At 39.1% G+C, this 25,524-nt stretch overlaps 1 protein-coding gene across 1 annotated transcript in view; it reads right to left on the minus strand.

Moving 5' to 3' along the window:
* LOC121885326 (atrial natriuretic peptide receptor 2) overlaps positions 1 to 25,524 on the minus strand; it is a 63,352-nt gene that overhangs the window by 14,514 nt on the left and 23,314 nt on the right. Inside the window, exons 6-15 of the mRNA XM_042394686.1 lie at positions 23,774 to 23,909; positions 18,561 to 18,645; positions 11,188 to 11,308; positions 9,925 to 9,999; positions 8,837 to 8,914; positions 5,583 to 5,687; positions 4,153 to 4,224; positions 3,157 to 3,316; positions 2,923 to 3,078; positions 405 to 573 (exon numbers count right to left, since the gene is read on the minus strand). Coding sequence (XP_042250620.1) covers positions 405 to 573; positions 2,923 to 3,078; positions 3,157 to 3,316; positions 4,153 to 4,224; positions 5,583 to 5,687; positions 8,837 to 8,914; positions 9,925 to 9,999; positions 11,188 to 11,308; positions 18,561 to 18,645; positions 23,774 to 23,909 — 1,157 coding nt within the window. The remainder of the gene's footprint in view (positions 1 to 404; positions 574 to 2,922; positions 3,079 to 3,156; positions 3,317 to 4,152; positions 4,225 to 5,582; positions 5,688 to 8,836; positions 8,915 to 9,924; positions 10,000 to 11,187; positions 11,309 to 18,560; positions 18,646 to 23,773; positions 23,910 to 25,524) is intronic.

Consider the following 25,524-nt stretch of genomic DNA (forward strand, 5'->3'; position numbering starts at 1 on the left):
TGAATCACTTAAACACATGAGTCTCACAGCAGTCAGACAGACAGTGAGTTTCCAACACGGTGTTCACTTGTTGAGCTTGGCAGGGAAGACACGGATAGTCTGGGGAAAAACAGCCTCGGTCGATTTCAATTTGTCCAATTATCACCCCTTGAAAAAAGAGGACGGAGGTGTTGAATATGTTAAATTAATCAAAAGTGCTTCCAGCTCCTAGTGTTTTGGTATAATTTAATTCTGTAATTTAAAGAGTCAGTTCACCCAAGTTGTAAAAGAGTGGTATCTAGCCAAGCAGATAGGTTTGGTTTTGTCGTTCCAGGTTTTGGGATATCTGTATCAGATTTTTTTTGGAATTAAGGTGAGCGTTGTCAGGCTGGGGAAACGAAAGGAAGTGAAAGTGAGTTTCTCACTTGTTAAGTTTAGCCATGTAGATCTTGATGTGGCCGAAGTCGGGCCTCTCTGCAGGGTCTTCGGCCCAGCAGCCCTCCATCAGGATGGTCAGCTCCTCCGAGTGACATCTGCTGTCCGTCGTCGGCCGAAAGTACGGCTTCTGACCGTTCCTCACCTTCTGCACGATCTCTGCGGGGAAGAGGACAGAGAGTGTGATGCACAGTGGGAAATGTAGTGTGTGTGTGTGTGTGTGTGTCTGGATGAGGAGGCTGTTATATTAATATTTATACACTGATAATGTTCGCCACTGATGCATGAGTAATTCAGTCAGCGACTGCAGTTATTGTTTTCATTCAATTGCTGCACAAGTTTTAAGCTAATTTCTAAAATTTCAGCAAAATATTTGAAAAAAGAAGTGCTTGTTTCCTTTACCTACCTTTGTGAGAATATATTAAAGACAACATGAGTCATAAAGACTCAATAAATATAAGAATAACAAGAAATGATGATGATGAATAATAGTGAATACAACAACTGATACATCGGGGAATTTCCATGCTGCTTTCCAAGATGGTATTTGTCATAGCAGCCCACATCTGGAATCATCAGTGACTACTAAACTACACATAAAAGTGTTTTTAGTTGATATTGATTGTTTTAATAGTCTTGTATTTCTTACATGTCTTGTGCTATTTCAGCTGAATAAGCCTCAATATATTCAGCAGTGTAGATCAACTCTTTGTTGTTACTGATTTCACCTCTTTGATTCAATAATCCTATCATTTTATACGTTTATAGGAGACATCCTTCCTAAATGGATTCCTCCACTTCCTCTTCCTTCTGTTATTAGTATCATCATGAAACCTCCATAAAAGTAATCAGAAGACTCGGCTGTTATTTGAAAGCAGTGCAGGTTTGAACACATCCAGACACTAGAGAACAGGTGCAGGCTTTCATTGCTCTCAGCCTGTTAATGGATAACTATCAGCCACTTGTACAATCCGCATCGAGCGTGACTGTTAATAAAGGTCTAATGAAAGTCATCATATGGAGGAAGCACCACATCCACTTTGGACGAGAAAAAGTTGAACCTCTGATCCTGAATTGCTTTAGAAGTTTTTCCTGCTGTCGTGCTGGTGAAGAAACTGGTCAAACCACAATGGCCAACATGTGTGCAGGAAGCTGAGGAGCCAGAGGGTCAGCGGTGATTAAGCTCAGATTTATTTATTTTTTTTAAAGTCTTTATTTAAATGAAAGCTCCAGAAGATAACAATAAGGTTTTCAGTGTGAGAAAGCTACTGCAAACTAAAATATATTTAGAGATCACCCAGGAGGGCCATCTGGTTTAACCGTAACCATGATCTGACCATAACAGATACCATACATACCATGAACACATATTTTAGAAAGAAGTCTTTTTTTAAAACGTTGGAACAATGAACATAATGTGGAGTTTTGTAGAATCCGTCAAAAACAACATTCTTAATGGCAACAGGGTTTTTACGATCAGCTTTGTAAAAGTGTTCTCTCTCTATGCTCTTTGATTTCTATAGTCTTTAAATGTCATTGTTTTTATTCAAAGCATGACCTTCTGCTTTTACAATCGAACTCTCAGGAAACCTGTTGCTGTTGAGGTGGACTGTGTTATTCTGTAGCTGTTGATGCTGTGGGCTCATATCTGTCTTGTTGTATATAAATGTTTTTTAACCCAGCTATTTTCACCAGGACCTCTTAGAAGAAAAGTATCTCATTGGCACCTTCCTGCCTAAATAAAGGATAAGTTAAAAAAACAAAAACACTGTTTTTCAAAACCATATATGAAAAGAAATTTTGAAAATGCCTGCAGCATCTTAAACTAACATACAGTAACTGCTTTAAGTAAGTAAGTAAAGTTTATTTAGTATAGCACCTTTAACAGAGCAGGTCACAAGGCCTTACAAGAGTGAAATTGTTAAAAAAAAACAAAAAAACAAACAAAAACACACACTGACATGCTGACTTTTTACATTTTACTGTTTATTTGACTTATTCATTTCCCTTGTCTGTATTTTGTTTGTGTTGTTTCTTAGGGAACAATCGTATTTTTGTGTATTCTATGAAAAGTGTTGGTTTTGTGACTCCACCTGCCTTTGACATCTGGTCAACATGTGTTCTTTGTTTGTGTACATGGCTACAGGGCCATGATATAATAGACTGACCTTACCAAGGTCCACTTTTAAATGCCAGTGAAGCCAATGAATGAAGTTCCTATTATGTGAACTTTCTGTCTTTCTGTCTGTCCTTGTCAAAGGAAACTGATTTCTTCAGAAATATTTCTCCCAATATTTTCCTATAACGACACTTTGTAAAGTTAGCTGCTTTACAGAAAATGGTTTTGCTTGTGAACTAGAGACCTAACACAACTCAGTCAATATTGATTTATCTGTTTGATGTGATTTTCTTTTGTGCTCATGTTTTACATGTTTACATGCTGCATGCAGTTAATAACACAGTGGTCAGCTGACCTCCCTGAAGTAGGTAAAAGAAAGTTGTTTTTACCTTTGGGGCTGAGGTCCATGCCTTCCACATAGAAAGGTCCGTTCCTCAGGGCTATTTCCTGCAGTATGATGCCAAAACTGTACACATCACCCTTCTGAGTCCCTTGAGGGGGATGGCGATCGTATATGAGCAGCTCGGGAGCTGTCCAAAGCTTCTCTGAAAAATGAGGCAGAGTCAGAAACTCTGAAAATGTCTTAACAGCAACAGTTGCTGATTTGCATGAACTCCACTTACTTGCATAGAGAGCGTGCGAGTCATCATTTTCGCAGGACGAGCGGAAGCTGGCCAAGCCATAATCCGTGATTTTCAAAACAAATCGACTGTCCACCACGCAATTAGATGACTTCAGATTTCCATGGCAGCCAAAGTAGCTGTTGTGGAGATAGTTCATTCCCTGGTGGAGAGGAGCGTTAAGTCAAGCATTAAGGGGTGCTTTTTTTTTTTTTCCTCTACAGCAAATCATACATGTGAGCGCACAAAAATGCAGGCATATGGAAATAATACAGTTTGACAAGTAGACGTATGCTGAAGGATTTGAAAAAAGGCCATGTTTCAAGAATGCCACAGTCACAGGGGAATTTCTGTGACATTATTGTTAAGTCCTCAGGGAAGGGGACGGCGGGTACTGAGTGTACTCATGTTCAATATTCTGTGGAAACGGTGAGTCAAACATCCCTCAAAGCTTCACCAGCCCCTCTTCTCTGCAGAACGCTGCTATCTGTGTGGAGCAATTTAGCTGGAGCGCTTTGTCATGCAAGTAGTTCAATATCGAATTCATCCAAGAGAGAGAGATCTCCTGACAAAAAGCCTCTTTGTTTGGATGAATTAAAAATAATCTCCGAAAGTAAATCCATGATTAGATTTGACGAAGCTGGAAGGATATTTTAGCAAATTTTATGATGACGTTTCTGTCCTTCTTTACACGACATAATGGCAATATGTACTGTAGTTTCATACATTGCGCTGTGCCAAAAATACATTTTTTGTGCATGATGGTCTTTCTTGCTCGCTCTCTCCACCTCACTCACTCTTTCACAAACTGTCCATGTGAAACCATGGCAACCTGGGGCATTTGTTGTGGGTAAGGCACGCAAAGCATCTTATTTAACATTGAAAAGTGACCTTTTTGTCAACATTTATGGGCAACCATCAAATAAATCGATGCTTCTGTCCTGACTTTCGGACTATTGGAGTTTTGTTTACAGTCCTGTCAGTCTGACCGCCACGTACCTTCACTATGTCATTAATCAGCGAGTAGCGGAACATCCAGTCCAGGTTGATGCTCTCATTCTCCAAAATGTCCTGGACAGCACAAGAGCAAAACAAATCAAAAATTGAGCATAAAACTTTCAGAGACAAATCTGGTTTCTTGGTTTATTTTTTTAACTTCCAAGAGCAGCCAAGATAAGACAGTCCAAAGGTTTATTTTGGGACTCAATACAGAACCACCTTCAGGCCAGATACCATATACTCTTTTTCATCCTCAGGGTCACACATGTCGCCCTGCAGGATGTTAACATGACCCGGCCAGTTATTGTAATCTGGGTCCTGCTTTGTTCCAACCATATCACATTAGATGCAGTTATTTGTTTTTTACACAGAAATTCTTATCTATGAGCATGAGTAATAACGTCCATGGCTGAGTTACACATTGTTTCCCAGCTTGTCCATTTTAAGAAGCTAGTGGCACGAACATGTGAGTACAGGCCAAGAACAAGTTCACTTATGGCATCATGTATTTCTTATTGGAATAAAAAAGACAAATCACAAAGATTGACAAAACAAAAATATGGCAAACTACAAAGGCTTGCTCTCTGCGTATTGTAAGATTATTTCAGACTAAATAAGGTGATTTCAGTCGGCGCTGTAGAGCTCAGTACGAGCCAGGAATCGCAGTTAGATGAGGTTGTCTGTGCAAAAACTTTTCACTCTTACAGTACTGCAACCAAAAAAGTCTATCAGTTGTAGCTCTCTGCCAAAAGATCAAATCCAATAAATCTCCCCTACTCGCACTTTTCATGTATTATTATATGAATCACTCAGCAACTTCAGAGGTTTTTTTTCCAAATCGATAAATCATACTTTCATACAAATATTCTCACAATCACTTCTGGTATAAAACATTACATGAAGTCATTATTTAAGTTATGAGGTTATGTTATGTTTTCAGTCTGTTTGCAGATATAATTCAAAAACCTGTAAACAGATTCCAGTAGAATTTGGTGAAAAGAAACATCTTTTTTTGATATATATGTTTGATGTTTTATTCCACAAAAAAAAGTTCAGTTACCTTATTTAAAAAAATCTTACAATTACTTACGTCCCTTCCCACTCATTGAGAAATACAATCTATGATTATGCAAATATTCTTCGTTCATTCTCAGTGTTTTTGATGTCAGGAAACCATGCTTCTACGAATAGAGAATCTCTTTCCCATCAACAGATGAATGTGAACTCTGCACATACATCATTCTGCACAGTGAAGGCCAAACATCCAAGTGAATTAACAATGAGCAAAACACATTTTTGAGTGAATAGGGGCTTTAAGTAGCAGAATTTTCACGGTTTGACACTGGTATGAAGTCATTTATCATCACCCTCTTCTAAGAACAGAGTAGGGAATGTATAAAAGTAAAAGGAGATGGAGCGAGAGACATTACCTGCAGGCTGCCTCTGGGACAGTATTCTGTTACAATGCAGATGTTGGGAGGGTCGATGCAGGCCCCGATGAACCTGGTTAGATGGTTGAACTGGACGTCTCTCATCTGAAAATAACCACACAAACACACTGCAACTGTGAGTGTAACTCTTTCCAAACATCACATTCCCAAACCCCATGGAAACAGAGGACGGGGCAGAGAGGACTGACGGTTCATTTATATACAAAGTTTTGAGAATAACGCTGCCAGCAGTTCATCAAAATAGTCTATTTGCAGTCGGCTAGTTGGCACGGTGTCTTTTTCTACGTGTTGAGACGCATTCCTGCTCAGGGCACCCAGTTGACACATGTGCATGTGCATAAATTGCCCTTGGAGGTTATGAATGAGCCAGTGTGCTGAGGAGCGACGGCGGGTGAAAAAAAAAAAAAAAGAAATGTTGAGGTGTTGAGAGGATGTACGAGCAGGAATACCAGAGTGGAGCAAGCGGAACGTGTAAAACTGCTCGACATGGAAAATAATCACTAATCACACACTGGTTTTACGATACAAGATGTCTTCCAAACCATGAATCACTTTGAATAATAAAGAAGTATGAAAACAAAAATGTTTGAGGTTAAGCGATTAAGAGGCAAAGTGGAGAACATTTTCTGGCAGATTGTTTTTATGAGAAAGTGTGAGAAAGCCCAGTCGTTTTCTTTTATAGAAACAAGCGTACATTACACGGACGTCTTCGTCGTGGCTTTATTCTGACCTGTACGAGTGCTGACAGAAGCAGCGCTGAAAAACAAAATCTTTCTCCAGCTGGCATGAAACTTCAAAAAAGGTGTTCATAATTTCAACAGTGTACTTTTCTTCTTTGAGCGTAGTGAGTGACAGCCGCTCTCACAACCAAAAGCAGGGAGTGAGTCGCTCCTGTTTCACGGCTCGGAAGATGTTAGCCTACCCTTTGGCCTATATAATTTCCCCTGCTGCACACTGGTGAGGTGGAGGGGGGTGGGGGGGTGGAGGACTACGAGGGGGAGGAGGAAGAGAGTGCTGGGAGACAAGTGGTTAAGTTTCCACTGGCAGGCCAGTTTCTTCCCCCCATCTGGTTGCCTTTTTCATGAGCTGAGGTTTGACAGCCGATCAGGCCCCCGGGGCGTCTGAGAAGCTGCCAGCTCAGACAGCAGCCTCTCTCCCATGTGTGCCTGCTGACTGACCGAGAGGCCACAGAGGCATCCAGGAAGCCCAAACTGCTCTTCTCCAACTGGCTGCAACTCACATACAGAGCTGAGACAGAAAGAATTTGAGTAAAGAGAGACGGAGACTAAGAGATGTCGAAAGTGAAGAAATGGCCAAAAATCTTCCCCACGAGCATCCATCTTGTTCATGAGCACCAGTGTAATTTCCGAATTATGGGTTTCCCTGTGCCACACTGCGTTTCCATCACCAAACCGCATAAATTGTGCAGATTTTTTCTCCCTCAGCTTCCTTATCGCTCTCTCGTAAATATTTCGCAGCCAAAAGGGACCTTTTCATCAACAGCTGCTGTCGTTGATGTTGAAGAGGCCGTTTAAGGATGTTAACTCTTCGCTGGAAGCAACGACTCGCAGAGATGCTGGTAACATCCCCCCTTCCATCATACTAACAAGGAGTCAGCTCCCATTTCCTGCAAACAGGTCCAAAAATGAAAAAAATAAAGCGTTTACTGTCCTACTGATGTTCTTTTTTAAATGCCAAAATAGTGAGTTTGTTCTGCCTTTCAGAAACTTGTCTTTTGACCTCTAACCAGGCATCATCATTTTGACGCACAAAATAATGTAGCCAAAATATAAAGATTACTGTTCTTCATCCCTTCATTTGAAAGGCAACTCTTCAAATTTTACAACCCAAAAGTCAGAATGAGTATAAGTGATCCTGAAATGTTTAACGGTTTAAAGCGAGAGGAGTGGTTGAACTTTGTATGAAGGTCTTTCACCTGCAGTGGGAACAAGTATAATAATGTCAGTTCACGGTTGTTTTACTTCAGTGAGTGAATAAAGAATTTGATGAATACAACTCATTGAGATGCAGGTTTGTTTACAATTCACCACCCAAGGCCACTAAAAGCACAAAGACAACGGTTTCTCAGATGGAGTTCATGGGCGGATGCTTGAATTTTGGACTTCTCCTCTGAAGAAAAAAGACTAAGTGTAGAACTGGGAGCAGCTTCCAGAGACTGAAACATTCACTACACCCCAAATTACAAAAGTGTTGGATGGAACAACAAAGTATTTTACTATCTTTAGAGCCTTAGTGAAGCTAAATTTTGCCCAGAGGGTGCTACTAGAGGAAAGGTCATGAGATCATTTAAAGCATAAGGGTTAGACTTCTTGGGAGCATGAATGAGTTCAAACAAATTTAATTGCAATCCTCCTGTTAATTGTTGATATTTCTTTTGTTCAAGCAGAAATTTCAACCTAACTGTGGCACTACAAGAAAGATAGAATGGTCAAAACATCAGGATTCATCCTCTGGAAACCAGGAATATACACACATACACAGAGATTTCTTGTTGTGGACCAAAGACATTGTATTCCTTAAACCTGCATTAACTGATTTGGCCACTTGGGGGCAACAGAAGCAAGCTGAAAACACAACTCTGACATATTATCAACGTATAAAACCTAATGTGCCAAACTTGTTAGCGAACGCCTGCTTATTTAAACATCCAGCAAATGTGTAGCAACACTAGCATTCATTTGGAGTTGCGTCTATGTCCACCTGATGAATGTAAATATTCACTCTCCTTTTTGCTCGGATTTGGTCTTCACTAAACTCCTAAATGTTCCACTCTTCACCAGCCAGTTGCTGACAGTGTCTGTCTGCCATTTGGTGCTGAGCATACAGTCGGTTTTTGGAACTTTTAAACTTTCAACATGTTGAGCTGAAAGACTGAAACTCTCTTTAGAGCAGAGTGTATAGTTCCAGATAAAAACCTTGCAGCTGCACTTTGGACTAACTGCAGACAATTTAGTGCTTTTTCACAGAGTGCTAAATATACTACACTACACTGAAAAAACTGACAACAAGAACTCTTCAAACACAAGAGTTCCTCCTTTTTTCCCCTTTCAAAATCTCAATCTAAGGATAGAGGGTTGTGTGTTGTACAGATTGTAACGCCCTCTGTGATTTATCATGGTCTATATAAATAAAATTGAGCTGACCTGATTAAGACAAAACTAAAATCAACCCTTCAAAAGAGTAAAACTTAACAATATTTAATGACCACTCACATGTTTGAGTTCCAGTAAAACTTGTCTGGTCAGCTCTATCCTCTTCTTGTTGACGTGTTTGATGGCCACCAAGTTCCCCTGCGTGCAACACAAGAAGAGACGGAGCACTGATGAAGAGTTGAGTTTTTACAAGGCTTTTTATATTATACGAAGACACTTCAGTCTACATACAGCAACATATTGACCATAAACAGTACAGAGAACGGCCATGAAAATAAAGAGAGAAAATCAAACAGCATTCAGAGCAGAGAACATCATTGTACAGTTCAGCCTACAGGTACATTTGGGGTTTATTTTTCAGTCTGCTGCAGAAGAAGAATTGTATCTGTCGCTTTGAGGATCACTAATTGAAGGAAGCGAGGTGAATTCCTCAGAGCCACAGACGTGACGGACTGGCGGAAAACGCTAATTTAGACACTACGAAACACAGAAGACAGTTCATGTGTGAGTCCATGTGGGAGCTTTAACTTTGATTCAATACAGCATAACACACAGTTGAGAGCTGATGACGGCTGTATGTTTGAAAGAAGATAAATTTGGCTTCTGACCGCCGAATGAAAACACATCATTTTAGAAGATGCCTGGTTATTTTTTTCTCTTTGTTTGGCTTTGGTGTCAGATTTAATCCCCTGGCCCGTATTGAATTTGAGAAGTGTATCAGTACCTCCAGCGAACCGTGAGGTGTTCAAGCTGTACCATGACATCAGCATTTATATAAAACCTGCATCATGCAGCTAAAAAAACAAAGACAGCTATCACATTATTCAGCAACCTCTGTTTGTCACATTTGCTCACACGTCTTCCATCTTAAACGGATAAATTAACAGCAGCAACAAGTTGATGGCCATGTCCAGACTGAGAGGCGGGTGTGTAGAAGCAGAGGGGGAGGAAAAAAAAAAAAAAAAAAGAAAAAGTAAAATTGACGCATTCTGCAGCTCACATTAAAACCAACTACTGTACCTAAATTCGCCCACACTCTCTCTTTCTCTCTCCTCGCCAGCTCCCTGGCTTTCTCTGTGAGTGTGCACATGTGTGGGTGGGAAAGGAGTGCGCAGGAGTTGAAAATGTCAGAACTCACTAAGCCTTACCTTAAAATAGCCCGTTTTTGCAAATAGCTGATATTTTCCATGGGCAGTTATCAAGGATCCGTAGCTGGAGCCTCTCTGAGAAGGTGGAAAAGAGTAGTGAGAAGAAAAATCAGTTAGCAGTGAGTAGATTAGAGCGGAGAGGATTAAATCTTGGTCATTTAAAACTGTGCTTCCATTTCAGTGCGACATCAATTCTTAAAAAAAGGGTTCATTAACCAACATTCTTATCCAAAATACCTCCCTTTGTGAAATGCCAAACTGCCTTTCACCTATATTTGAGAAAATTAAGTGTTTTTCAGTTTTTAAAACACCAACTCGAGTCCCTGAGCTAATGCAGTGCACACAGAGTGAATAAAAATCAAGTGGGCGAGCTGCATACAGGCAGTCAGACACACAGTCAACTACAGATTTGTATAGAATGCAAATATTGGCACCACATGGCACACTGGAAAATACATCGGTCTGGAAAATTACTGTGTTTTCCACACACATTATCCCCGGAATTGGACCGAAAAGCAGTAATGAAAAAGGTGTGCACATGTGCTTTTCATGAACGCTTGCACGTGTGGGACGAAACACAAGCCGAAGGAGATGCATTAGCCCTCAAACAACAGAACCTGATACTTGAAGAGCGTGATGAGGTATTATATATGTAGGGACCGGGGCCAGACGTGGGCTTATTTTAACAATCATTTAATATGCGTCTGCCACCGCTAAACCCAGCCACCTTCAATAAACCGCTGGGAAAGCTTTCAGGAATGTGTAAACTAACAAAGGATTTTGACTCTCTCTCTCCAGGCTGCAGCTTTGCTTTCTGTAAGAAAAGCCACAAAGCTGCATTTTAATACACAGCACACAGTGTGTAAACAGGGTGAAGCTCTCAACTTCAAACATGTCAAATTAGCATTTTCGATTCCTGGTGGGTCTAATTTTTGCAGCATTAACATCTCAAGACTGATAATCAGGACTGTGTGAATGAAAGTTGTGGACCCCATGTTGAGTCTTTCCCGCTGGCAAACATGGCAGCGTAACCTGCCAGAGGAGCAACAACTTGTTAATCAAATATTGGAAGCTGTGCCAGCAACACTGATGGAATAAAAGCAATATAAAGCTAAGAAATATGAAGAAATGCTAAGTGCTGCCAGCTTGAATATGAGACCATGTGGGTGTAACATTTAGCGCTACGGTACGTTTGTTTTCTGTCACCTCACCTGCACATTTTGCATTCAATTTTTGTCTTTGCCTTATCACGAGTATATCTACCTGTGAGAGGGTGAGCCGACTGCCGGCTCGTTTGTGGTATTTATTGGGGCTCTCAAACTGAAGGTCCTCCCACCGAATCCTCCACAGCATTCCAGCCAGCTCTTTCTCCAGCTTCAATTTCCTGCAAAAAGGAAAAAACAGGTGGTGAAAGCAACAAGGACAGCAGCACAAAGACCGGGGGAAAAGAAATCTCACATAAAATGTGTTTGGCTTGGGGTTGATGCCGAGGTCGTGAGCTGATGTGTTTACCACAAAGTTGAGACTGCGCGGGTTTGAATCTCAACTGTAGGCATGCAGTTAATAAAAATCCTTAAGAGGCGAGGTGGTCTGTTTATTTGGGGGAATTAGTGTATGAGTTTTGACTAATCTGTCAAGCCACCTTTAAAAAAAAAAAAGAGTTAATTGCTCCATTTGCCAGTTACTCCATCCCTACTGGTGGTATTTCCTGAGATAACGGTCTCAGATCTAACTGCACAATGCGTCACATCCAGCGTTTGTTGTTGTTATGTAGTTATGTACGTGTGTTGATGAATACAGGCTCATATGTTTCTGTTTTACTAGATTTTAACTTCTCATCCATATGCTCTGCTTATTTTAACTTTGGTGAAGCGGTAAACTACTTATAGGAGAATATTTTTATAGTCCTCAACAAAGAAAAGCTGAAATATGCAACAACATTACACAATTACTACTCAATCATATGGAATTTAATGAAATAATCGGATTAATCATTAACTTAATGTAGATAGATATAGATAATGTAAATAGGCATGAAATGGTGAGCTGATTGGACGTCATGCTGAGCTCTCACTAAACTTATTGAATTGAGGTTTTTAGCATACATGTACCTTCCTGCATGCACTGTATTTGGGTTAAAACTCTTCTCTCTTCCGCTTTAAATAAAGGTACGTGATGGAGACTTGTTTTGATGACTCATAGGTCTTTTCTTCTGTGAAAACTAAAAAGCGATAACACCGTAACCATGAAGAAGATTAGAATCCACTTCAGGATTCAGTTCTTAAGGGCTTAAGAACTGAATTTAAAGAACTTAAAGAACTTTAATTTCAACAAACTCACCAAGAGTGGACTCAGGTATTGTAACCTTGTCTTTGTACTAACACTGGCACAGAAATAGCTTCCAACTCAAAAACAGTAAGAATTATGTTTCCTTAAAACAGAAAGAATGAATGTAACTGGAGCAGTATGTCTGTATGGTGTTATAGATTGGATTCAATGTCTTAAATGTGTTTTACAGTATTTTAAATTGCTTTGGCTGAATTCTAACAATCTATTTGCAAACTACCCTAATTTTGGGATCAAAATCTCACATAGCATGCAATTGAAGATAGTTGCAACAAAACAGGTAACCCATCATTCCACATGTTTATCAGAGCATCAGAACATTGCATATGCTCATTATCAAATAGCATAAAACTAATTCTCATCAAAACAGAGTTTGCAATGGTTCAATCATCAATTATACAAATAGCAACAAGAATAACTGTGTAACTCACAGTACACAGAAGTCAGTGTTTATAATCATGTAGAGTCAGACGTACATATACAGTGAGCTAATGCTGTAAACCTTGAAAGCATAAAACAGTAAATCACAATTTAGACCAAAGTAACAGAAACTCAATATGACATTTCTTCCAGTGAAATAAAATCAAAGAAATTTAAGCAGAAGTGATGAATTCATTAGCATTTGCTGTACGTTTCAATGTTGATCACCTGAATAATGACAATATGATATAATTAAAATATGGAGAAATGTTTGAAAACACAGGTTGCATTGATTTAGAGGTCTGCAGGTCTAATAATGAGCATTTGAATGATGTGCTACTGTAATAATGGCTGGCTGTATCCTGAGGACTGAGCATGGGATTTTGTGTTTGGCACTTATATGTAAAAATATCCCTTTGTGTTTAAATTTAAAAAAATGTGTCAAGTCAGTATTACTCTGTGTATTAGAGAGTTTTTACATTTGAAAACATACATTTCACTGTACTGAGTTCACTCTTTAAACACTTCTCTTTAACAACATGCAGGTCAGCACAACAGACATTCAAAATGCACTCATGCAACCAAAAACACTGACAACATTTGTTCCCAAACAAGAAAAACCTTGTCACTCAGAACACATTGGCCTGAAATAACACTAACAGCCAGTAGCATCACAATATGTATCACTACTGTCTTTGAGGCAGCTTTCAGCTTCTGTGTTGTTTGTTTGCTTCTTTGCATGAACCAAGAAATGAAATGAGGCACTCAGTGTTGTAGGGCCCAATGAGTTTATGTTTATGTACTGTAGATGGAGCGGAATATATAGCAAATTACGGTCTAATTTACGGTAATTTTACGTTATCTTAGGTTTTGATTGTATATTTAACAGTTAAAATAGTACGTTAACATGTACAAAATGAACTGTAAATACACAAAGCTTTGGTGGTGGTGGAGTTTTAATGTGAAAAGAGTTCATGACATTGGATAAATGTGGTCATTGAATGCATCCATCCACAGTTGAGTCCACACTGACTGCTGAAAAGCAAAAATGAAAAACTCAGTAGAAAAATGCATGTAACTAATGTTAAAAAACAGTTTTGCACTATATAAACTGTTCAGCAGGCTATGAGTTTACTAAACACAAATTTAAGTAGGAAGGAAATTCATGTTTTTATTTTTAAAATTTTTTAACATGTTTCGTTATGCTTTGTTATGCTATACTATGCTATGCGTATCATAACATTGTGTTGTTTTAAGTTTCAAGTTATTATCATGGTAGGTTGGTCATGTTGTGTCACGTTATAGCATGTCATGTTACATTATGTTACGCAACAGTTTTGGCTGCTAACTCTGGTGTCTCTTTGACCCAGTCAGTGTAATTTTCCAAATGATGCAATGCTAATATGAGATCCATCATATCTGTCTCCTATATGGTGCGTGACGGGCAGATAAATACAAGTATATATGGATATACTACTTCACAATGGCAAACAACTTCCAAATGTCTGCACAGCCTAACCAGATTAATGAATCTAGTGATTTTCATGTCAGTGATATTTTTCACATGTTTTGGTTGTTATTTTTGAGCATCAGTCTGACTGGCAAAGACCGAGCACCACAGAGGGGAAGAGGCATTCCAGCGTATCAACACATCTGGCGCAGATCTCAGAGGAGCTGCTGTTTCTTGACACTTAATGATTTACAGCAAAAATCTTTTTTGTTTTATTAGTCCAGATTTTTGAAAACCGGAGGTGCTTTGTTAATTTATTTTGTTTTAGGGTTTTGTTTTTTTTTTTAGAGGGAGAAGAAAATTCATTTTTAGTTTCAAACACTTAGAAATGAAAAACGAGCAAAGCCCACACATTCCAACCCAATCTAAAAGGTGTAAAACACTTCCAGATGGCTGCAGGAAATTATTGCAGCGTTTGCATATCACCGTGTTTTAGCCTTTCCCCGAACCATCCTAGTTGGCCCAAAAAGTGGCAAATTTTTTCTCTCTTTACTGCTTTTTTCACTGGGACAGACTCTCTTGCCGGACACTCCAGAAAACTTCAGCTTCTGAAACTTGTTTGTGTCTACAAATACTCCAGGCCGTGCCTATGTGCAACCATTTTGAGGGCAGGAAACACCATTAAACCACCGGTGCCCTCCAGCCCCATCCACCACCACCAAAAAAAAGGTATTTTTCTATTTAAAGAGTCTCGTTTAGAGACCTCTGGCAGCCAGAGGGGCAAAGTGTGGGGCTCCACACTGGGCCTATTGTTTCATAAGTCCCATATGTGAATACCTCTGCTGGACCAGCCCCTCCATTAAAACAACAGAGCCGCTGCTGCTCTGCTCAACATCCCCTTACACTGCTGCTGCACACTACACTCCAAAATCAACTGAGAGTGGCCAGCCGTCCACCTGGTTCAATCTACTGAGTGCTGTGGGTTGATATTCAACAGTCACTCCATAAAAACAGCGAGCATTATCTTATTGTGACAGTGTTGCATATGTTCACAGCAAATATATTTCTGTCCTAAAAAGCCAGTTTTCTACTTTTCTGCTTTCGTCAATAAGGTGAGACTAAATCACCTGTTCCTCACACAAACCAGCTTGTTTTAGTAAGAACACCAGTGCAGTCATCTGCCTTATCTTTCAAGGAAATTTGACTTTAAGGCCGATTTGAGGGTACATTACTTAAGGTGTTTTGTCGCAGTGTGTTCCACCACAAAGAAATAAAAAAAGAAACAGATAATTCAATACACAGGTTCCTTTTTATTAAATTGCAGGTTGATCAAATTTTACTCTTGTATACATTTTATACAGGCAACAGTTGCGAGTCATTATCATGCCTGAGAAGCAACCTATCACCAAAACTATAAACCAGCCACCCGTTTCTTACATAAAATACACCGATAGACATTTCACAGTAAAGGGTGTCCTCGTTATATTGCAGATTCTCAACCTTTTCTGCCCTGTGAACTAAATTCAGACCCCAGCAAGTAGAGACGTAATTCATCTGAATATAAAATCTTTTGTTATATGCATTAAAAAACAAACACCTAAGCAGCATCAAATATATAATGAATAGAAATGATAATATATTTTCTGTTTAATTTCTTTCATTAATATATATATAAATTAAATATTATATCAGTTGAGAAACTCTGAGTTATCGACTGATTGATCTGAGAATAACTACTGACAGTGACAAAACTCCAAAGTGTTTAAGACGTTTTAGTGGTGTTTTTGTAGGTCAAGTACTGAACATGGAGGCCTCTCCAGCAGCTGGTTGATCTTAAAGACAGCTGTAAACAGCTTCGCCTCTCTGTCCATCAGCAAAGCTCCACTGGTGTCTGCAAAAACAGGAAGTGATTTGTTAGCCTGTGGTATCAAACAGAGCCGTCGCAGAACAACCTCTAACTAGACATGGTGTGTTGCAGTATGCTTTTCTTTTTACTCCAACAGAAGGTTTACATTTAAAGTTTCAAGGCTGCATGAAGTCAACGTGAAATCCAATAAAAGACAAAATGTTCAAGTCTGTCGGAAATAGCTTTCCACATGCAAAACTGTCACTTGTGTAAATGATTAATCTATATATAGATGGATGAGACCAGAGAGGGACCAAAAATGCATTACAGACTTTGCTTGTTGGGTTCCCATAAAAGAAATAGATACTTGTTGCAATAAATCACCAAACATTTCCAGATTTAAAAAAAAAACTGCAAGAAAAGAAGAGCATATTTTACCAAACTTACCAGCTAAGAGTTCAGGGAAACTAGCTAGCTAGTTAGGAAACCATGCTGTGCTTGCTGAACTGTAAGCTGAAAAAGCAGAAGGGAAGATGTCAGTGTTTTCAGAATGACGTGCACACTCTGCGTCTAATTATCTGGGAGTTGCTTGATATTGAACATGATCAACTCAGATTGAGGTTTAGTGGATTTACCTCTGGTGGATAGCAGCTCCTCCGTCTTTCTTCCACCATTCCTCTGATCAAAATCCATTCTGATTGGCTGGTGATTAACACTTGTTTGTGTTAATAGTCAGTATTGCAAAAGTGATCAGATTACCGCTGTGATTTGTTAATTAGAGATGTAAATTGAGGTATGAAACGGCTCCTCTTTACATGAAAATCATTGCGTTTATTAGTATTGAACACCATTAACTGCCTATGTAAAGACACCTTTTGAAGAAGTGATGAAGAGGAGGGGAAAAATAGAAACATTAATTTTCTTTCATTACATGCAGAATTTACCCATGACATGAACCAGAACTCAGCAATCCTTCCAGTAGCTTAATAGCTTAGGACATGCATGATTAACTTCTTGTGTAATTAAATGAGGCTCATACTCAGAAAGATTTCCATAAACATGTAGACTGTGCCACTTGGGACACGATAACAATTTCACTTGAATTAGTTTTTACAGCTGAATGCCAAGGACCAAGTTAAAACCATTAGAAAAGTGGCACGCAGTTATTTTATCTAACAGATACACAACTGCAAGGGGGCAGCAATTAATAATTAAACACTTATTTAAACACCTAATTACATATCGTCAAGACTAGTTTGTTTTAACTACGAACTAAATTACAGCATGTAGTGATTTTTACTGATTATACACTGCAAAAAATCTACCACCTTATCACAGTAGGTACGTCATAAAAGTCCTGTTCTCTTAAAACAAGTGAAAAAAAAATCTGCCAGAACAGAAAAGATGAACCTGTTTTGAATATTATTCAACTTGTTTCAAGGCTGTAGCCAGGATTTTAGAAATACTGAGGTCATGAGTGCAAATTCCTGCAGCGCGACCCGCCCCTCTAACAAAATGTTTGACAGACAACAAGAATTTTTCCTTAATGCTGTTTCAAATAATTCTCCACATTACCAGTAGGAGAACTAACTACTGCTAGAGCAAGTCACATTTGAAGATATTGAGAGAAAAATCTATAATTCTTTTTCTGTAATTGTAGAATGTAAATATATCCCAGAAACAATACTGAGGTCATGACCTCAGTGTCCATAGCAAGCAACACCCTGTATCTGTAGACCCTCATTTCAAACAAAGAAAAACTAACAAAAAAAACAAGGGAGAAAAAGAGAAGAAACCTCGGGTGCTACTTGTTTCAAAGGTTTCTAGAAAGGATTGTAAGTATCTATCTGGAAACAACAAACCGCTGCCTATAATATGTATTTAAGAAATATTTTGCACTGGAAGCTCATTAAAAATGATCTTACCACATTAGCAGATGCTTTCACTTGTTTTAAGATCTTTAGGACTCAATTTTAGACAAAAATGACTTAATGAGATTGAGATTTATGCTGTGTAAACGTTTGTTTGGACACATGATTTGCCATGTAAATAGAGTTTTTTTTCCAGGCTGAAAACCAGGCATCTTTGCGCTCATCTAATAGGAGTTTAAAAGGTTTTATGAGGCAAAGGAGTTATGACAACCTACAAACAAACATTGGACACTTAACTGATGTTTCCCCTGACATCAGCAGTGTATGAATTATTAAAATAGGTGGCATTTAGCTTTAATCCCGTGCAAAGAAAACAAACTTAATGAACACACTAATGATCATTAAGTGAGAATGGCAGTAAGGGTCGTTCGGGGCCGTTACATGAGCTCACTTAGCAGCTTAAACACACTTCACCGCTGCTTTAATGCCGTCACCTGCTGAGCTGTTGCCATGGAAACAATTGTGTAAATACCACGCTGGCACCTATAGCAGCACGACCCATAAATCTTGTTTCAAACACACATCTCTCTCTCTCACTCTTTTCTTTTCTGTGTTTGAGAAGAAGAGAAAAAAAATCATCTCTGCATATCTGCCGTTTGAGCTAAAAGCAGCACAGACGGGCGTGCGATGCGGTGAAACTCACCTGTAAATGAGGAAACTGGAGATTCCAAAAATGATGAGCGCTAAGCCAGATCCCACAGCTACAATACCCAGAACTGGCAGATGACCTGGAAACAGGAGAAGAAGGATTCCACACTCAGTTGTCTCTCATATGTTCAACAGATGTCTACATTCATATCTTTGAACAGAAAAAGAACTTTTAAAAAAAAACCCTGTGCTGTGAAAAACACAGCTGTGACTTCCTGAAGTACAGCTGCACTGCTTTAGCAATCTGTCATCCACAGGCATCGGCAATAATTAAACACAATTACACAGCTCTGACGTTATATATTTAAAATTCTGTTGGAGACTAATTATACCACCTGCTGTAAATCACAGAATATGCTGATAGTCATCATTAGGAAAACTCAACACAAGATGTTTCACTTCACTGAACTCACTAGCAATTGCACTTTATAATAATTTTCAGGTTCACTATGTTTATATTGTTTAGGTTTTGTTTAGATTTTGTGGAGACTTGTAAATCTATACGTTCTTGGAAACTACAAAGAACATTCAAACAACAGAGCATTTTCTCAGATGCCAATAAAATTGTAATCATGGATTTTGAAGAATATTGATCTCTAAATGTGGATTTGTCAATATCTCAACTTCAATGTGGCCTATAGTCATGCTGACAAAGAATGACTTGCTGTCTAGTTTGTCATGAGTCTCTTTTACCTGCAAATACAACTAAATAGAAACTATCACAGGAATAGTTCAACATTTTCAGAAATATGCTTGGTTGCTTTCATCCCGAGGGTGGGATGAGAAGACCAAATGCAGTAATTTGGCAGCTGGAATAAGAACACATTTAGCCTAGCTTAGCATGAAGACTGGGGACAGAAGCTAGCCGGGCTCTGTCTAAAATGAAACAAGTCTACAGCCAGGGCTGCACTTTGAGCTAAACAATATTACCATGTTTACCTTCTTTGTTTTGCATGGTAGCATGCTAACATTTGCTAATTCTAACTAAACACAAAATACAGTTTAGGCTGATGGAATAGTTACATAAAACAAGTGGGGGAGAACGGGGTAACATGAGCCACTTTTTACATCTGATGATTTTACTGCAAAAAAAACTGTATTTGTTTCAAATAATAGTTACTATATATACTTCAGGTTGTTGTGTACCCATGGAAAACAAAGTAAAACAAGTTATCTAATTGTTATGGTTTTAGAACAATGACCCATCAAAAAAAGTTAGTCCTATGGCACAACTTACCCCAAAGTAGGGGTAAAATGAGCATGGGGATGGGGTAAATAGTGCTACCATTAAATACTGATATAAAAATGACACAAAATCATACAATTTTGAGATCATTTTGAACTTTATTAATGCCATCAATTTAACAAAGGCAAAAACTCATACTTTCAATTAAAATTATATGTTTGTGTCCTGTTGTTCAACTGTGTGTAAATGTGCTTTTGTGTATACAGACAGGTGACAAATTAAAGGAAAAACCAGTACAGGTCTGAATGCTTGACCCCTACAGTGAGGGGATCTGGTGACTCTGTTATGCTTTGGGGGGCATTTTGCTGGCATGGTTTGGGTCCACTTGTCCCCTTAGAGGGAAGAGTCACTGCTAATCAATACAAAGTAGTTGTGAATGATCACCTTTACAAAAACATTTCTATCCTGATGGGAGTGGTCTCTACCAGGATGACAATGCTACAGTTCACAGGACACGAGGGGTCACTGAATGGTTTGATGAGTATGAAAATGATGTGAATTATATGTTATGGCCTTCGCAGTCACCAGATCTCAACCCAATTTTACACTTATGGGAGATTTTGGACTGACCTGTTAGACAGCGCTCTCCACCACCATCATCAAAACACCAGATGAAGGAATATCTTTTTTAAGAATGGTGTTCATCCCTCCAGAAGAGTTCAGAGACTGTAGAATCAATGCTAAGGCACATTGAAGCTGTTCTGGTGGCATATGGTGGTCCAACACCTTACTAAGACACTTAATGTCAGCTTTTCCTTTAATTTGTCACCTGTCTGTATGTACAGCATGTTTGCGTGTGGCTTAAACTTAACATTAGACAACAATTGGGTATTTATTCATCAACATTGTAACACTTGTAACAGGGATCAAATGTGAACAGTGTCTCTAGTCACTAGAATATCAGACAATAATTTTCGGGGGTAAATTGAGCTTTGACTCAACTTGCCCCAATATCACTGGCACGTTTTACCCCACAACCTCCATTTTGACAAAACTGTTTCACACAGTGGCTCAGATCCACATTTATGCTGAGTTTATGACCTTGTTTTGTAGTTTACACTGACTTAAATTAACATGTAATTGTTGTGGATATTTTGAGTGATGGTCAGCAGTGGAGAAAGGCACACACGAGACTTTTGATGTCTTTGTGAAGCACTTGGCCAAGTGGAGAACCAAAACAGCAAACACCAGAGTTTTCTGCTCCGATGCTATCTCTTTCCATTCTGCCCTCTGAAGGTCCAAGTCCTAGTCTTTATCAGCCTACAATATGAAAAATTAGTCTGATTGGTTTACTAGTTTCTAAACAAGGGACTGCACTTTACCCATGACAGTTTAAGTCACGTTGCATGTAATTTCAGCAGTTTTGGTTTGAGCGTCAGATTGTGTCATCCACCTATCTGTGTTGCTTAGGGAAGCCTCCTCTGACCTTGGTAACCATGGAAATGCTGATATACCCTCTATCAGAGAGGTTTCTGCCTTCCCCAAGACATCACAGACAGCTGAAGTCTCAAGGAGAAGATATCTTAATCTCTGATTAAGAATTACAGTGTGACCTCAAAGCCAAGCTTGACCCAAAGTAACCCAATTTGTAACCTCTAAAGATGGAAAATTCCATAACAGCAATAATGTCCAGAACTTATCTATTTTAATTAAGATACAAGACTGATAACTTTAGTGACATGATGAATTCACTTGCCAGGACAAAAATCTTTTTTTTTGCTCTGTTTTGCTGACCCCTCTCTCCATGTGCTTGAGTCCAAGATGGACTGAGTAATGTGAACTATACTTACTTAATTTGTACACTGACTAATTTTCTACACTGGCTCGGTTTACCCCGTTCGCCCCTACTGAACAAATTTTAGACTTGATGGTGGCGCTAGATGAAATCATTACAATTATCTTAAGGGGCGCATGAATCTCTTGACCAAATGTCATGGCCATCCATATAATAGCTGTAGAGATATTTCACTCAAAACCACAAATGTCATCTGCTGGTCGTGCTAGAGGTAAAGTCAGAGGATCACCTAAATCAGTAGGCTGATGATAATGAATATCTGCAAACCCAATTTCATGGCAATCCATCCAATAGTTGTTGAGATATCTCAGTCTTGACTGTAGTGGTGGACTGACAGATTGGTGCACCAACCATTGCCATCAACAACATTGCCATCCCTAAACAAATACTCCTACGGCACATCTAAAGCTGCCTTATTTACACACTGCATCTCGTTTGGTTAATCCATCCAAATAGAAATGTAAATGGGATGCATTTATATAGCGCCTTTCGAGTCTTCCAACCACTCAAAGCGCTTTACACTACATGCCAACATTCACCTTTTCACACACAAATTCTTACACTGATGGCAGATGCCGCCATGCAAGGTGCCAACCCGCTCATCAGGAGTTAATGCTCATTCTCACACACACACACATACACACAAACACACGGATGGCACAGCCTTCGGGAGCAATTTGGGGTTCAGTATCTTGCCCAAGGACACTTTGACATGCAGACTGGAGGAAAGGGGGATCGAACCACCAATGTTCCAATTAGTGGACAACCAGCTCTACCTCCTGAGCCGCAGCCACCCTGTAAAATGACAGTTTGTGGTTTTATGGGGAATTTCATGTTGAAATAGATCAATGGGCGGATGGACAGTTTATCCATCTGCCCAGCACTTCTGTGGAGCATCTCAGGCTATTATAGTGCGGATTGCCAGATATGGTCAGTGACCACAGGTTTTGGTTTCTGTACAGGCACAGTGGCACCAAACCTGGCAACTTCACCATGACAACGAGACTGTGATACTGCACACAGTTGTCCAGCTGTTCTATAGAACTGGGTAGGATCCATGAAATCCAATTTCCTCTTACTAATGTAGTTTCCCAAGTGTTTCAACAGTTTTGCAGAAGTAAAACATAACCCTGATCACTTAGACCTCTAAAATATCATCATTAAACATCATCAGCTCAAGCAATAAACATCAATGCAGCAACACAAAACCAGAAAAAAACAACGTATACATACACCGTTATCTTTCCACTTTTTCCACTTTAACTCTCAAGTCAAGTATCGCTTTCTCTGCTCGGGATTATAGTCTTCTATTGTTTGCAGTTCTCTAATGCTTATAATTAATTTCAATTATCTCATTCTCTTCATGAAAACTCATGGTACCACAGCATACGGTATCCTGTTTCTTTACAGTGAGACACTGGTGTCATTGTGCTTTATGTGTTCACACATGTGGTGAAACTGTCACTGTCTTTCTTTTCACAAAATTCATTGTCCTTGGTGCTGAAAGCGACACTGGAGAAGGCGGCATCCAGGCTCTCAACTCTGCAAATTATTTGTGGATGGCTTCAGACTTTGGAACAGGCTCAGATTTATTGCTCCTCCACTCATTATCCCTCCTTCATACCAAAATACATTTATAATCGCAGTGGTTTTCCTCCTCAGTTTATCATCTGTGACATTTCTCTCGGAAACTGACGCTGTGTTCCTACAACAAGGACCATTCCCAGCACTTATCTTTCACACTGCTTGTTAGTTGGGCAATTTTTACACTTCTACACTTGCTTTTCATGAAATTGAAGAAAAACAACACATTTATCATAATAGCATTAAAATTAAAATATCACAGGCCCTGTTGAGTTGTTGGTGATAATATCAACAAAGCATTAGTGCACTATAATAGCCATCTGAAGATCTGGTTCAGTCTTACTCTGAGCTAAGAGAAAACATCTGCCATTAAGTGTAGGATAATTTCATTTGATGTCAAAGCTGTGAATGAACTTCCTTGTCATCACATTTCATGCAAAATCAGTGTGTCCATTAGTCAACCTTAAGTTATGTGTTTTTAGAAAATGTCACATCACTTATAATTTATCTGTAGGCAGATTTAACATTACTGACTAGATGGATGATGGATGAGGCAGAGTTGTGATTCATTGTGTGGTCATACCCTCATTGCAGGAGGGGTCGTCAGTGGAAAACACACAGGGTGGATTATCCAGCGGCGGGCCCCCGCTGGGCCAGTGAATCTTCTCTGTCTGGGACCAAATGAGCTCTTTGGTCGTTCCATTGTAATACGCAACAAGCTGCAATCACAAAGGAAAAAACTAATTTGACACAATTATCCATTCATTGTCAATGACAGTCTTGATACCATTGTTTGACATTTGTTGTGCAACCATAAAGAGAGTCCTGATGTCACTTTCTAGCTAGCTTATGTGACTCAATGCATTCTCTCTTTGAGGGTTTCTGTCTGTAAAAGTGAAACGTGTTCCTGGGGTTTACTATAAATATTCTGAGATAAACCAGTATTTACTAAAACGCTTGCTATTGGAATTCAAACCCTTTGTGGCTTTAAAGGACTAGTGGGTAAGATTTAGAATTAGAAATTAGAAATTAGAAAGCCTTTATTGTCATTGTATTGTAAATGCAATGAAATTAGGGAATTAGTGGCATCTAGTGGTGAGGTTGCAGATTGCAACCAAATGAATACCCCTCACCCTCCCCTTCCAAGCGTGTAGGAGGACCTACGGTTGCCGTAAAACCTGCAAAAAACACAAAAGGCCCTCTCTAGAGCCAGTGTTTGATTTGTCCATTCTTGGCTACTGTAGAAACATGGTGGTGCAACATGCCAAGCTCCGTGGAAGAGGCCTCTCTCTTCAAGGGCTCATTCTAAGGTAACAAAAAATAGATTCTTACTTTCAGGTGACTATACACTGATTTAAACATACTTATGAATATTATATTCCATTTCTGCCGAGTCCGTTCCGCCAGATACCACTAAATTCTACACACTGCACTTTTAACAGAGTTATACTGCAATTAATTAATATTGTCACTGTTGGTTTCACCCTTATGCATGATATCCACCCACACTTCTCTTCTAATGTATTTTCAGTCATGCTAGTAGCGAGGCTCTAGGAATGAAAATGTCTGTTGGTTAGTCCACAGCTTTGATCCAGGCTGAAATATCTCAACAACTATTGGATAGACATTCATTTTACCCTCAGGATAAATTTTAATAACTTTGGTTATCTCAGACTTCATCTAGTGCTATCATCATTCGATATGTCCAATATTATCCAGTATTGGACAAAATCAATTTAGTCTATGACTAAACCAAAGTATTGTTTTGGTTTAACCAATCAGCTTGTGTAAAGACTGGAAGCAGGGGAAAACAGCTAGCCATGCTCTGTCCACAGTTAAAAAATCCACCTACCAGCATCTCTAACTAATTACTAATAAACCTCTTATCTACCTTATTTGTCAAATCCAAACATAAACAGAAATGTCAAAATGACAATTTGCGGCTTTATGTGTAGTTATGTGCTTGGAGACTTCCTGGAGTCTTCACTGGTTGCCAGGTAACCTCACCGTGATGGCAAGACTCCGTGAAAGTGAATATGTGTATTTCCCAAAATGTCAAACTATTCCTTTGAGTATGAGTAACAGCATTCATCTCACTGCAAATCTTTTTCAAAAGCCCCAATAACCTTACAATATTACACTAACAACTTAACTTTTCAACTTAGTTTCAAGATTATGTGAGGCTCCTAATAAGACATTATTAAGGGCAAACACAATGTTTGATATCTTGAGAAAAAATAACAAAGAAATCATTACCATCAGATATTGGCCTAAAAAACAATAAAAACAAACAAAAATAATTAGCTCTTTAAGTCACAATCCTGAGACAACATT

Source organism: Thunnus maccoyii, chromosome 19, assembly GCF_910596095.1.
Source record: "Thunnus maccoyii chromosome 19, fThuMac1.1, whole genome shotgun sequence".
Taxonomy (NCBI): domain Eukaryota; kingdom Metazoa; phylum Chordata; class Actinopteri; order Scombriformes; family Scombridae; genus Thunnus; species Thunnus maccoyii.